The 15,436-nt window shown below is 38.0% G+C and overlaps 1 protein-coding gene across 2 annotated transcripts; it reads right to left on the bottom strand.

Moving 5' to 3' along the window:
* Window positions 1–885: 885 nt before the first annotated feature.
* abraxas2 (abraxas 2, BRISC complex subunit) lies at window positions 886–13,650 on the bottom strand. Of its 2 annotated transcripts, none has more exons than XM_017713432.2 (9): window positions 13,432–13,650; window positions 9,295–9,385; window positions 9,002–9,038; window positions 8,052–8,118; window positions 7,499–7,689; window positions 6,446–6,568; window positions 5,948–6,032; window positions 5,341–5,458; window positions 886–4,395 (listed from the first exon to the last, which is right to left on the bottom strand). In XM_017713432.2, exons 1-9 carry the CDS (start codon window positions 13,501–13,503, stop codon window positions 3,911–3,913), a joined length of 1,269 nt encoding a protein of 422 aa, XP_017568921.1. In that variant the 5' UTR covers window positions 13,504–13,650; the 3' UTR covers window positions 886–3,910. The 2 variants fall into 2 exon arrangements, with proteins under 2 accessions (XP_017568921.1, XP_017568922.1); XM_017713433.2 differs by having other exon boundaries at window positions 6,446–6,565.
* Window positions 13,651–15,436: the final 1,786 nt, after the last annotated feature.

The raw sequence follows: 15,436 nt of genomic DNA, 5'->3' as shown, positions 1-15,436 counted from the left end.
TGTCATCCAGAAAGCCAAGCAAACACCAGCAGAGGTGAAAACAGCAGAGCTTAATTAACGATAACTGAAAATGTTACCATTGACATCTCAAAGTTATCAGTTGGCTCTCCAGCTTCATCTTTTCTATTTTCTGAGCCCGAGATTTTTTTTTCTTTTTTAAAGATCTCTTGCTCTTCCCCTAATCACAAAGAGCTCACGTCTTCCTAGGGCTGAACATCTTGAGGAAAATATCAAATTGTGATTTTGCTGACCAATACTGCAAATTGCAAATTAAAAGGCAATTAATTTTATGTAAATTAAGCTCCATGTCTTTGCCATGAAGACTAGAACATCCTTTTTGCTTCAGTCTTATATAGAATGCCAGTTCTACATTAAGAGGTTGAATTTGTCAAGTTAAACCTTATGCAAATGATTTGTGATATAAAATGATTCATTTTCATCCCTACATCTACCCACTTGTTATTGCTTTAGGGTTTAGTCAAGATGGTAACTCACCTTGAAGAATATTTAATGTTTGTTTTCAAAACTTTCTTGTTCTTTCTCATTGGCTATAGTCTTTTCAAAGCTGTAGCATTCAACCAACAATTTAAAAGTATGCTATTTGAATTAATCCTATTTTGAGAAGTATTATATAGTTTGTAGCTTATTCTATAGTTCAGAGGATATGTAGAATGTGATTATCATTATCATTGTTTTGGGGACATAAATGAAGTCTAGGCTTGGACTATCTGGTTCTGAAGATTCATAATCAAGACTAGGTTTAATGTATATGTGTGAAACTAACATGAACTCCTTCCCCCAACCCCCAACCCCCCCCCCCTCCCCACTAACGAAAACTTCAATGTGTAAATGAAAAGTCAGGTATGTTCAAGGGAAGCTGGCAAGCTGGATTGGAAAGCAATTTATTTTTGGTTAAATAATTCGGGGAGATCCAATAAAATATCTATTCATAAATAGAAATTACCCACCCCAAAACACTGGCTGTTTTCATGCACGTTGATAGGCATTACTCAGAGTGTAGCAATACTCTAAGGCACGTGTCATGTAAACCGTCCATCACGTAAACTCTATAAACCTACTAGCCTTGTCTCTCACAATCAGAGGGAAGTGAACAGAGTATCATAAATCCATGGGCTGTTTTCCAGTTTACATGTACTAGCTTTCCAAAGTAGAATATGAGGCTTCTGTTTTCTACAGTTCTGCTCCGAGTGTTCTCCATGAAAGATACAAGGTGATATCTAAAGCTCGTTTCCAAATGCGTTAACAGTTTTTTTATTTTTCTGGCAAGTTCGTCATAGCTCTGGCTATTTGTGAGACCTTGAATGCACTTTCTGGCCTTCCTCTGTCAAGCAATCACAAAGAATATTGCTAATAATAATAATAATAATAATAATAATAATAATACAATGTTGCAATTCTTGTAAATGTCATAAAACGTCACCGCCATGGATTAAAACAGAACTGACCAACATGATAACGGCTCTTTCTATAAGTGTTACTGTTTTTTTTTTTGTTTGCTTTTTTTTTTTTTTTTTAATACCCTCATCTAAAGCACACATCACAACCAGGACTGCATATTTAAAGCTCACAATGTGAGAGAAAACACGAGATCAAAAAGAAACACCTCTATTCTTATATTCTGAATAAATTCATACCAGAGAAGCAAGCCAGTCATGTGCTTTGTTTTGCTTAAAATCAGAAGAACATACTTAAAGACAAAAGGTGAGCATTTCTTTGATTCTGTCTTACATTAAAATGTGAAAACGTGTTGCTATGTTTAAAAAAAACAACAAAAAAAGGGAATTTGACATGTGGCCATTAACAACAGGTGGTGACCAGCTACACTGTCCCAGTGTCCAGATGAAGCGTTAAAGGCACAGTCCACACAAAATCCAGTTTATTTGTGCAGTTCCTTACCATGGTGACAGCTTGGAGAAATTTATCTAATATTCCTCAGCACTGAGGCACAGCTGTTTGCCCTTCTAACACATGCCGAAGGAATACTGACTAAAATTCCTTCCACAATGCAAAAAATGACATCTTAGCAAGTGAAAACATCTTGAACATAATCAATACTTCAAATATATTTCAATAATATTTCTCATGATTAGACTGTTGGAATAAGATAATGTTGTAAGAATAACATTTCTAGAGGTTTTGTTGACAGATAATTTAGCTTGTTCCAAGAAAATAAAGCAGCGAAATTAGCTTCCAACAAAATAAGATGATTTCCGAGATAAAATGACTTAAAACTAGGCACGCACTATGGCGCTGTTGTCTGATATTTTTCATACGGAAATGGATACCTTACATTTATTGTAGAAATTTGGACTATACCTTGATCAGAATTACAGAGAAATTTAACACTTTTTTTTGGGTTACGAATGCATGTTAACTTAATAAAATGCAGTAACCCAGTAACACCTACACATTCTTCCCTTCCAGATATCATCAAATATCAGTCAAGTCTTAAAATCTGTTCAATGGCGATTCTTTTAAGTAAATACGTGCCAGCACCAAGATTACTGTATATCCCTACTTAAAACAGGTAAAATTATAATAATCTTATAATGGACCTGAGAAATGTTAGATATGAGGTAATTTTTTTTTAGATGATTTCAATTGGAAATATCTTTTTTGAGGGGCTGCTGCCTTCAAAGTAAGAAATCACACTGAATTAGGGATTTTTGTGGAATGCCCCTTTAAGATACAGAATATTCTATTTTCAGAAGTAGGACAAAGCAAATAAAAGCTTCAAGTATAACTTTAAGGAGTAATTAAAAAAAAAACTGTCCCAGTTTCCACCTGAAAACTGAAAAAGCTTGATGTGGCATTTGTGTTCTATGAGTGATGCGAGTAAGGAAGCAAATGTGGGTCAAGTTAGGCATTAAAAGTTCAGAAAGCAGATAACCGACCTTTCAATTCCACTTTTAAAGCTTCACGTCAAAACAGATAAATCCACCACCACTGCATTGCTTTCACAAATAGGGCTTTCTTGTCTATTTGTACCAAAGCTATGAGGGCAAGGATTGAATCGGGCAAGCTGTTGTAAAAGAATCCTGAGATTGAAAGGTTTGTGAAGCCTTAGTGTGCGCCCTCTCCAGTTTAAGACAACAAATTTGAGATCAGGGGCTTGAAAGAGCCATTTACTCAAACTGTATGACTGTAGAGAAGACCTCATATTGTTTTTCAAGCCAAGTGACAATATTAACGATCTGTATTTGTAAAAATAATATAAGCACCCCTAATCAAAGAAGTAACACATAGAAATGATCAAATAGATCCTTTTTGTGTTGGTTTCCATAAATAGGCTCATGGTGTGACTGAAGGGGAAAGGAAAAAAAAAATGATACTAGAAAGCAAAGTTCAGTTTTTGTGAGCTGGAGATGTGCAGGCTAAAGCACTTATCAGAGCAGAAATTTTCCTTTTTTTGGTCAGTCAGATTTGTGAAGAAAAAATAAAAATAAACAGTCATGGAATAAGCTCACAGAGATGAGTTTAAAGGCCGCAGAAGACATCATTCCCTTTGCTTTTTCTACTTGAATGCAGATCAAAACAAGGCAGAAATAGTGCAAGAGGTAAATGGTGTAATAATTGGATGATCTAGGTTTGTAGCAACGTCAATAAGTAATCAGTAAGCAGGGTGGCGCCTCTCTTCTCAGACAGAAAAGGAGATGGGAAAGAAACGAAGAGGTAGAGAGACCAGGTCAATCAGTCAACTTGGTCAGCGTTAACAAGGAGGGGCCACACTGATCAGCTCACAATTAAATCCTCTCCGATTCTTCTAAGGTTTGCCCCAACATATCCAAATCTTTCTTAGTCCTCTCCTTCCTCTTCTCTCCTTTCCCAAAGAATAATGCCTAGCTCTGTCCGTTTGCGTCTTTCTCCTCAGCCTGATCCACCTGTTGGATCAAGATGAGCCACTGGAGCTGTGGGTGTCCCCGTCTGGCCAGAGTGTGGCTGGCCGTCCTAAAGAAACAGTTTCTGTCAAAAAGGGCGACTGCAACTGCTCGCTAACTAGGTTCTCATATTCACTGCTGTCCTCATCATCATCCTCCTCCTCGTCGTCCTCCTCTGCCTGGTCCTCCTGCCCGATGGCCTGTCGATTGAGGGAATCTGAGCTAGAGCCATCACCGTTGCCCAGGCCCAGGCTAGGGGAAGGGTGGCCAGGGGAGCCCACAGCTTGGGGCCGTGGCAGCAGGACGGCGCTCGGTGGGTCTGGAGGCAGTGCAGCAGTGTAGAGGGGTGGGGGAGTCGAGTTTGCAGGCCAGTCTAGGCTAGGCTCCAATGGGGGACTCTGGAGAACCACGCGAGTCAGCGAAGGGGGGGAAGAATCTGAAAGAGCTGAGTCATCCTGGAGCAAGTGAGCGTCTGTGTTTACTGAATCTTGGTATCCTTAAAAACCAAAAAAAAACAAAAACAAACTTTGTGTTGATAACTTTGTGTTATCCAAGTATGTACTACTCACCACTTTTTTTCACTGCACATATTACTGGAAACCCTGGCACCAGAAAACTGGAACCTCTGTCCAGTACTGAAGGCTCTAATTTTATGTTTTTTTCATCTGTTCATGATTGGTACCAACACCACCTAATGGTACTTAAGGATGTTCTCCTCTTTTTGGTAACAGTCGCAGCTGAAGCCAATAACAATCAAGGAAATTCTTTACTTTTCTAGGTGAAGACAATATCACCGAGCACGATTACATCATAAATAAGAGCACCAGAAGTTAAACTAAAGCAGTACAGCTATGTTTACAGCTACTTTTTGCACAAAATGATAGTAATAAAATGAAATGTAATTGCTGCCCAGCAGCTTGTTTTCATCAGACTGACATTTTACAAAAAAAACACTTTACATAATGACATTTAACTGTTGTTGCATAAAAATTGTGGTTTCCATCTCTAATTTCATGCATGTTAGCTTGCTAACCTTTGCCCTCCCTGAATTCCCCATAACCTAATGATAAAGAAATTTCATTCATTTTTCTCCTATTTTTTCCCAAAGACACAGTAATGTTTCTATGCCATATATGCATTGTTTTAAATAATGGCATATGCAACACTGCTTAACCTATATATCAGCATTTCGTTTAATGTGAGGTGTGATATCAGGGTGATGTCCTAACATGTTTTGCAGTTCTGCATCACCCACTCAGTGAAAAACTGATGTGAACATGATCATTTTCCCATTTTAAACTACATAGGCTTCATTCAGTTGCCTGACTGAGTACCTAAATATTGCAGTGATGCCCATGCACAGCAGCAAAAAAAAATGGGACAACTCTAAATATATCAAAAGAAAAAAAAGAAGATATATCAAATGACACCCAATACATACTCCGCTCCTCTGCAGCAGTGCTCCGCTTCCTGAGAGCGATCTCCTCTTTGAGCTTTTTCACTTCCTCTTGGATTTTCTCCTTCACCCGTTCACTTTGATCCACCTCAACACACACAGCCTAGGGACAGAAAGAACAACCAGTGTTGTAGCAGCACTCCAGGGACCCCATATCATCCAACAGCCTGTCGCTAGCAAATAAACAAGATCACCAAATAATAATCAAGAAATACTTGGCTAGAATTCAAGCATATCTGTCAGTCACCTTAAATGCCATTCAGCTGGGCTGATTCGTACCATCTGCTTCTTTTCTGAATGCTAGAAGGCGACTATGAAGTAGCATAGAGCTAAATCTGAAGTGGCACTGAAGGACATCTGATCAAAAACAGCTGACACTGGATCTCATCGAGACAAGTGCAAGATTAAGGCTGCCAGGGCCTTTCATATGCAAATGTGAAGTAAATATCCTCTGTTTGGGATGAATTAACAAATATAAACCAAAACTATGCTAGACTAACATGAGCTAAACTGCCATTATTCAAAGTTTTTCAGTATTGCTCATTGTAAGCTTTGGAATTTCTAACAGATGTGCTTTGCACATGTGACTCACCTGCACCTTCTCCTGAAGGGCACTGTACAGTTGGAAAATGGCTCGAATATCTTTCATCACTCCATCCTTGTCAAAGAACTCCGCCCTATAAATGCACATTGCATTCATTAACAGATTTCTCACCTTGCAAACTGTGCAGTGATCACTGTGAAATACCATCAAAAGAAATCATTGTTAACCATGCTCAGCTGAGTTTATGACAAAAATGCACAAAAACAAATAAAGAGTCATAGCAAACTGTGCAGTAATAATTAACACCTACAGCATTGGTCACACACAATACTTCTCAGCAGGCTTTCAAGGTCTCCACCCTTTGGATTAAAAGTTGACATATTCCTCTACTGAAAGCCTTGAAATGAGATGCATGTACTTTCACTTTAACTCTGTCAAGTATGTTTAAACTAAGTAATACTTTAGGAACACAGCAAATCCTTAAGGTCAGAACACAGTGTGCAATCAGTGTGAATTCACACAACCAAAAAAGACATTCTCACCCACCCATGTTCTTTAATAACATTGGCATAGTTCTTGGAGGTGTTGGGGACAGAGGAGACTTTATATTCCTGCTGACTGGTGTTGCCCAGGTTTGGGATGCTCAAAGATATCCTCTGATTATACCTGCTGAAAACAAAGAAAATAGGTTAGGGCAAAAAAGCTGCATGCACATCAGTTACAGGCCACTCAAAGGGATTTATTTAAAATCTGTTCAAGCTTCTTTAAAACCCATGCTCGAATGGGTGTCAAGAAGCACTGAACAGTATTATGGGGAAAAGTCACACTGTGTTATTGTAGGTTTTTACAATAACAAGTGTTATAACTGGAAAAAAAAAACAAAACAAAAAAAGGCTACTCTGAAATGTAGCTAATTATTCTATCACCACAACACTGCTACGGCAGCATTCTGACCATGATGGTGGGCACGTCATCATGAGCTTGCATATTTCTGCCCCCCATGCTTGTACTTAGCACAGTGCCTCTAAAAGACAGCACAAAATACATCTGCTGTGCTCAACATTCAAAACTGGTAAAGCAGTGATATAACACTGTTCTTTTTTATTATCAAAGTTTTAACTTAGATATTTCTGAATGTAGAATACCACTCTGCCTCAACCGGCAGTGCTGAAAATTTGCCATCATAAAAGCCCTCATAAGTATTTTCACACTATTTCTAAAGGTGGAATTGAAGTATAACTCATTGTATAGTTGTGGACAAAATACCATACTGTAATTACTCAGCAACATACTAGAATATACCTTGCAACATACTGAAAGCATGTTAGGGAACCCTTTTTATGATATAGTTAATGATTAGCTTACATGCATTGATGCATGTTAATGATTCCATCAAACACACAAAGAATAGCTGATTGAGCAGAATGTTTCCCGCACATAATAAACATTCAGTGACTGTGTGTTTAATTTTCATATTGCATGCTTTTTTCCTTCATGGCTAAGGCTGATGTTTTGGAAACTATTAAGAGGCATGGAGAATCTAGCTTTTTTTTTAGAAGGAGGTATAAAGAAACTGTACAATTAAGTGTTTGGCCTTACCTTCGGTTGGGCCTGAAGAGAACATACTCCAGTGCGTGTGTTGAACTATTGGCTGTTGAGATGAAGCTGAAGAGAAGGAAGACGAGATCTGGGATGCCCAGTATGTGGGTCAGCTGCTTATGTATCACCTGCTCCCTGAACGACATCTGCTGTTGCGTGTTCCTACGGAACCGGTACCAGCCGATAACGTTCTGTGGGGTGATATAAAAAGTAGTTCAGGGAACTACTGACTAATAAAAAGTTGGAGAAAAAATGTTTCAATTGCTACATCAGACAACTACAGTACATTCTGCAAAGCATGAACAAAGGTCAGTTACATTCTAATGAGAAAGCACAGCATTACAATTAATAAAAGTTTTTTGTGAAAAAATAATGATCAACCTTACTACAGTCAGTCAAAACAAGCATTTACTCAATAAAAGAGTGAACAAAACATCTGCGGTGTGGCTTACAACAGTTAATAACCAGTCATCTATCTTAACTGACCAGTTAGCCCTTTTAAATGACCAGTTTTTATTTTGACATTATTAACACTGGTAGTGGCACAGCTTACTTTTCTTCTGTCTTTGAGGATTCTGTTGAGATTTTCTTCACTGACTTTACCTGCGTAGTCATAAAAGCTGAAACATACAAAAGGATATCTGTTTGCACCACAAAGAAGTCACAATGTAGTCTGGGCTTTAAGATCCGTGCAAAAGTCTATCACATGCATTATAGTTTTTGCCACGGTACCGGCTAAATGCCTAGTGCCTTTTAAATTTCCCTACATTTAACTTTAACAATGTAAATGGATTTTAAAAGTAAAAGAGTTCAGAGCTAGAGAAGATATTACACCAATTGTGCATAATCAACTAAAGTAAATATTGTTCATTTTGTGATGGCAAATAAAAACAATGATGAAATGAACATGCTTGTAATGGCAAGGTGGAGCATGATGATACTGTGCCATAATCCGGGCACTTCTGGTGAGGGGGTGTGGGGAGTGGTCTGGGGTGAACAGCTAGAATGTTAATCTCTAACCAGGTACATGATGCTGCGTCATAGAGAGATGCACAGCTGTATGCAAAAATTTGGAACCCCCATAGAGTATTGGTGATTTTCTAAATGAAGACAAATTTTATACAGCAAAAACTCAAATACGGAAATTTCAGTGCAGAGTTTGCATTTATTTGCATGAATTTAGCATACTGATAAATACGCAAAAAATCTAACAAAATCTGGCATGCCCTTCCAAAAAAAAAAACAAACAAAAAAAAAAAAAAAAAAAAAAAACAAAAAAAACACATTTTACTTTTTTTCCCCCAATATATTAAATTCAGCAAATATAGTGTAACTGTGCATTAAAATGTGCAGAAGTGTGCTCTTTGTAGAGGATGTGTTAATTTTCACTTAGACATTTGCATAGAAAGATAAAACTTTTGCATATGACTGTAAATGATAAAATTGGACCACAAATAACTAGACATTAAAAACTATGTCAGTACGGGACTTAGACCTTCTTACCTGAACAGTTGAGCACAGGGCTCATGGTTATGAACCTCTGCAAAGCAAACAGAATATAAAGATAAGTCCAAAAATGTTATGAAACTAATTTGGGCTTTCTGTATTGTGCACACAAATTATACAGACTTAAATCTAGTTCTTTATAGATTCAAAGTTTTCTTATTTAATGTTTTAAAAAATTATGTTCATGAAGTGGCTTTTTTTTTTTTTTTTTTAGAGGGATGAGCCCTGTTAGATTTTTTTGGATGCAGTGTGATTTTCTTTTGCGTTAAACAGTAAAAGAGGACACTTACCTACTACATGGAGAAATTCTGAACTACTAATCTGAGAATCGCTTATGCTTAAAGTCTCTTCTTGTCTCACTTCTCCCAACAGGAATCCTTCCTGTAAAGATCAATCAAAGATACAAGATAAATCACAATTGGCCTGGCAAAAACTCCTAACTGTTAAGTGATACTTTTTTAATCCCACAACTAGGGAAATTCCACCTCCGCGTTTAACCCATCCGTGAAGTGACATACCATACACACTAGTGAATACACACACACACTAGGGGGCAGTGAGCACACATGCCCGGAGCGGTGGGCAGCCCTATCCACGGCGCCCAGGGAGCAATTGGGGGTTAGGTGTCTTGCTCAAGGACACCTCAGTCATGGACTGTTGGTGCTGGGGATCGAACCGGCAAACTTCCGGTCACAGAGCCAGTTCCCTAACCTCCAGCCCACGACTGCCCCAACGACTGCCCTGTTGTGATGGTTAATTAATTTTCCACCATAAATTCAGCCTGTAACTTGCTACTGGTGATACATTTATCTAATCGTTATTAACATATAATTATTATTATATTAACACATTGAAAATTTTACAGAAAACAAAAAAACAACACAATAATGGCTGAGGCCTGATACTAATGATGCTCCTGCTATAGTAGAAACTAGATAAATGCATAAAAATATCCAATATGCTTTCATAACTTGCATCCTTGTCAAAGAAATCCACCCTCAGCCAAAAGCTTTTCTCAATATGTTTTTTAAATGGTCTGTGATTATATCGTAAAACTTAAGACGTTCTCTCAATATATATTATGCATTGCAATATTTTGTTTTTACTGAGGTTTCATGAGTTAGAAAAGACAAAAGGAGCAAGAAGTCACATTTTAAAAAAATCTGTCAGAAATTATTACTACAATTATTTTTCATTCAACGTTTCACATACTGCACTGTACTGAACATTTCCATGATGCGCCCAGAAAAGGTCACTTTAACACAGTGTAATTTATCTCAATAACAATAAATATCATCATATTGCCCTACCCAATGCATACTCCAGTGCAAATTACCATTTTTTTCAATGGTTAAGAAGCTACTGCCCAGAAATGCAAGCTTCCTAGGATTTCTGTCATTAGGACAATCAGAGACAGTAGTTGGTGTTAAGGGCGAGTGATATGGGTGACATACAAACAATACATAATATGCACACACAACATTTTGTTTTTCCAAGGTTTCATATGTTGGAATAGACACAATGCACCAATAGTGCTGCAACAACGAATCAACCGAAGCAACAGTATTGATAATAAAATAATTTAGGCAATGAGTCTTGCGAGACCAATATCATATAGGCCACCTCTAGCTGGGACTTAAACTGAGATAAGAGTTAATAACTGTTTGGCACAAGTTAGCAAGTCAGGTGAAGTGTTGAAGCTGACATTCTGTTTAAAAAAACACCCAACATTTAAAAGAGCATGAAGGAAAATCTGAAAGCAAATTAAAAATAAATATACTGTCCTTTATCCTACCCAATTTTCAAAATTTCCACATAACGTAACTGCCGAGATGGAAGTCACTCAGAACATTTTGGCCAGATTAACTGTAAATCTGAAAAAAAAAACCTATATTTTATCTTATTCCTCTGCATGTATCTGAAAAATACATTTCAGACAAAAAGTTTATTATATCAGTTCTATTCTAATAACTACTTTGTGTAATAACTTTCTGTAAAGTATCTCTGGGAGGCGCACTTCACATCAAATAACCATGTTTACATCTAAAATACTATTCAAAAGAAATGAGTTTTATGTTGAAAGGTGAGATCATTTTTAATAGTGTTTCTTAGTGATTTTAGTCTTATTTGAATGTGTCAATTTGATCATCTTCACAGACTGTGCACTCCCACATTAGTAAAGATTTTATCGCCTTTTACCTACTATAAAACTAACTGTAAAACTAATCCCACATTATATTTTTCCTGTAAAAATGAACATGCCAGTAAGATGTGATCATATCATGTGGAAAAAATACTTAAGTATGGAAGAGCTTAAAGTGTTTGCTTGCGTCCCCGCAGCTCAAATCAAGCTAATATCTACTGTCATACATATTGTATGTGTATATGTGTATGACTGAGCATGAAAACACGTAAAATTACATAAAAAGTTTGATTTTATGATGTAATGTTGACTTAAATTCTCCACACTAATAACAATGCTAGTGCCCCTAAGACTGGCAGTCCTACAAATTACAGATGTTACGTGGTCAAACCTCCCCAATGCCATCCAAATAATTCTTTTACCATTAAATTATGCAGAAATTTTGAAATCGTGGTGGAATTCCCCTTTACCAGCCGTAACTCCTCCCCAAGAGAGCAGACTGTAATATGAGCAATGGTGTTCTAGTGTGCACTCATTTCATATCGGGAAGGACACAACTCTGTGCTTGTCCAGTCCAACATATCAAAACATACATGGCAACAGCTGTGAAGCTCTGGAGAAATCTTTCAGCATGTCTACCAGCAGAGTCTGATTCAGTTTTCTCCATGTGGACACCATGCAAATATATATATATATATATATATATATATATATATATATATATATATATATATATATATATATATATTTTTTTTTTTTTTTTTTTTTTTTTTAAACTGCATTTTCTGTGGCTGACATTGATTAATATTAATATCAGCCTCAAAATAGTCAGAATTCTCATAAATTAGTGTTTCTGTGCCAGAAAATGTAATAGTATGGTATGCCCATTTTTTCAGGGTTTTAAGCTTAAACTATAATAAATGAACACAATCTTGATTACGTATTATACAAAAGTATGTCATCAACAGCCCTGTTGTCTTTTTTTAAACCATAAAAGAGCAGAAATCATTGTGCACAAAAAAGTGCTCTTCAGGTACAGAATTATTTATAGGGAGATCAATAAACTGCTGTACTGCACTGCTCCATTAATGACACAGCTCACTTCAAACAAGGCCGTTTCACCACACAAAAGCTTGTATGGCTGCATTCTTCCTAACAGGTGTGCCTCTGAGCTTTCCTGGCAAAGCATAGTTCAATTTGACAACTTAGTTCAATTTATTATGGATTAAGTCAACTTTGCTGTGGATTAAAGTGCATCATCCTCTTTTAAGGAGGATCATCTTCTTGCAGTCTCTCCCCAAAATTCTCCCCAACAATTATATGACATGTACCCAATTATATTGATCTATACAAGTAGATCTATACAGAGCACATAAAACTAAACAGCCCACACTTGTTAAGGCCCAGAGTTGTAAAATGGTGTGGGGTGGGGAAGGAGATCATCAGACAGGAAGCAAAAATAATAAGCACTTCAGTCATCACTTTACTTAGAAGAGTTACATTACACTGGGTTTCACAACACAGTCAGTGAGTCTACTTCCTTGTGTATTTACACAGCCAGCTAACACTACGTGACCTGCTGTTCCTGTCTACTCAATAGGACAGGGCATAAAACATAAACAGTAATACATTCACGTTCCCATCAGAATCACATTCCCTTTAGAGAAGTCGTCTTAAGCACTCCGAGGATCTGAGAGTCACAGCTATGAGGATGACAGCACAGCTCTCTGTAGTGAACAAACAAGTTAGCCAGCTACACAGCTAACATCTGGGTGCTGTGGTGTGTTGGCTTAAAAAGACAATATCTGGGCGTTTTCGAACAATCACACAACTCCTGCCCATGATAGACTTCAACCTGAAAGAGCGAAGGTTACACTAACACGAAGGGCGCTTGCTGCCACCGAGCTGGACCGAGCGCTAACTGGCCGGCTAGCCTGCTGTCATCGCCTCGTACTGAAGCACCGCTGCGAGGCTGGTCAGCTGCTCATTCCCCGCGTTCTTACTCCAATTCTGCCGTTCCACCTTAAACGGGGCAGCAGCTCCATTCAGGGGCTCGAGGCTCAGGCCCCAGAATGTACCTGCTGCAACGTTTAAGGTGGAAAGGCAGAATGTCTTTACGACAGAAGCTGGCGGAGAAGAAGACTTCAGCCCCGAAACACTGCTAGAGTTAGCCTGAGGATGACACCAGAAAACTGAGTCAGGGGGACGACACCGCACACGCTGTCCCACATTTCACACCACGAACACGCGTCCGAGCGCCGGACTGAACCGACGGTCTACTTACATGGTCGGAGTTGCTGTTGGCGCTGTGATAACACACAGAACTAAAAGTGTAACCCGAAATCGATGCCGCCATGATGGAAACATACCCGCCGCTCCCACAATGCCTTGTGTGTCCGCACCTTCCTTCCTCCCTCAGCAGGAGCTGAGAGTCAGCAGCGCGGCCTCGCCGTTCACTCCGCCGCTAATCTCTCGCTCCGCGGAGCCCCGAGGGGCTGCGGGCAAAAACACGAACAAACACGTAACGCCATCGCGTTCCCTCGCAATGATCTGCGTTACCTGGAAAATGCAGAGAGTAGCTGATAAATCTGATAAGAAGCGTTAGTCTTTAATGTAAAGTTAATGTGAAATAATTTGGAAAAGTGACAACGTTATTAATGTTAGTAAGAAATAAAATTTGGCATGTACAATACTGTAGGACTTCTGTTCTCAGTAAGAGTCCGAATTTATGTTTCTTAGTTATTTTTAGAACAATTTTATTATTAAAAATAAAAACACAATATTCATGTTAATTCTTGCATATTTGAAATGATTGACTACTGAAATAATGATCGGAGTGCGAGCCACTCAAAAAGTTCGCTTTTGAAAGAAGAAGTAGAAAAGCAGTCGCAGATACTCGGTGGTAGTGACTTCTCACTGTTCCATAAAGCTTCTGGGTTATGTGTTGTCGACCTTGGTGAGAGAAATCTGAGAGGTGGGTTTTGAATAAACTAAAGCCCGTTGTAGATTTTGGAGAACGATGAAAGAGGAATTACAGTGTGCAAGACATGAAATGATTAACGCAACAACTGTGTTTGAGCGTTTTTCACATTAGGTGGAGTTGCAGGCGAACCGTGATGTCAAGTTTAAAGATTAGTGTTGTTGACATTGAAGCGGAACGTACAGTTATAGGTCCAGTAAACTCGAAGATCGCTCGTATCTGGCCAAATGTGGTGCACAGCTGGGGCGATGCTCACAGAGAATTGATCATATGTGCTACACTCCTACAGACCTCAGTCACTCGGTCAACAGGAAACCGGTGCAGAAACAGCAGTCCTGAGTGGAGACGCTTCATAAAGCAATCCCTGGAGTGTATGAAATGTTTGAGGCTGTGTCAGGCCCTGATTATCTGCTCCTCTTAGTCACTTATTGTACTTCACATCATTCAGTATGCATCTTTATTTCTCTAGTATGTTGCTTGAAGTATTCCTACATCAGTGTGAATTTAAGTTAATAAACGGGAGACAATTAAGTGACAATTAAAAGCTAAATAGTAAATAAGTAGGCCTCTACACAATCTCTCTTTATCATTGTTCTTATGAAAAAATATAGTAGTACTGGAGTTTCTGTATTATAGTAAATTCAGACAGTTAAAGAGTGCTACAGGATACTATATATACTATATATAAGTATTATAGATTACTATGACACAGGACTACAGAAATATTAAGGGAGGTAAAAATATAGATTGTTATTGATGTAGTGTATGCAAAGCTTAGCACACTGCAGTCAAATTACAATTTTTGTTGATTTTCTTAGTTAAAATATGTTGCCATGTCTACCACAAGAAATAATGTTCCATTCTATGGGTTTTTGTACACAATGTCTCTTTATAAATATTGGGAAAAAGTTAAACGTGACAATCTTTGCAGAGGCTACATGTCCCCCAATATGTTAAATGTAGCAAAGTAATTGTGCATTAAAGTGTGTGGAGGTGTATTTTCTGTAGAGGATGTTTACTGTTTTTACGCTTAGAACATCAACAAAACTGTAAAGCTGTTTTCTTTTGTCGCCGTTTTGTGTAATTGTGGAGAAAATAGAAGTGTGATTATCGAAGAAGATACGTTTTTTACACAAAATATCTCAGCTAAATGAAGAAACCTTTAAAAGGACACTGCCAAATGAACATTTAACAGCATATGGTTTCGTTAAATCGGTAAAATCGTTAATTTCTCGCCGATATACAAACATCATAAATACTAAGCTAGGAAAACTTTTATTTTGAAGTTCTGTGTAACCGCCATGTTTGA

This window comes from Pygocentrus nattereri, chromosome 10 (assembly GCF_015220715.1).
Source record: "Pygocentrus nattereri isolate fPygNat1 chromosome 10, fPygNat1.pri, whole genome shotgun sequence".
NCBI lineage: Eukaryota > Metazoa > Chordata > Actinopteri > Characiformes > Serrasalmidae > Pygocentrus > Pygocentrus nattereri.
This window is presented reverse-complemented; position numbering and strand designations above follow the sequence as displayed.

Coding starts and splice junctions, on each gene's coding strand:
- abraxas2 (XM_017713432.2), bottom strand. CDS start 13,503: ATGGCGGCATCGATTTCGGGTTACACTTTTAGTTCTGTGTGTTATCAC. Junction 8,119..9,001: donor CCCTGTGCTCAACTGTTCAG/GTAAGAAGGTCT, acceptor TGTATGTTTCAG/CTTTTATGACTACGCAGGTA. Junction 5,459..5,947: donor CCCTTCAGGAGAAGGTGCAG/GTGAGTCACATG, acceptor TTCTGTCCCTAG/GCTGTGTGTGTTGAGGTGGA.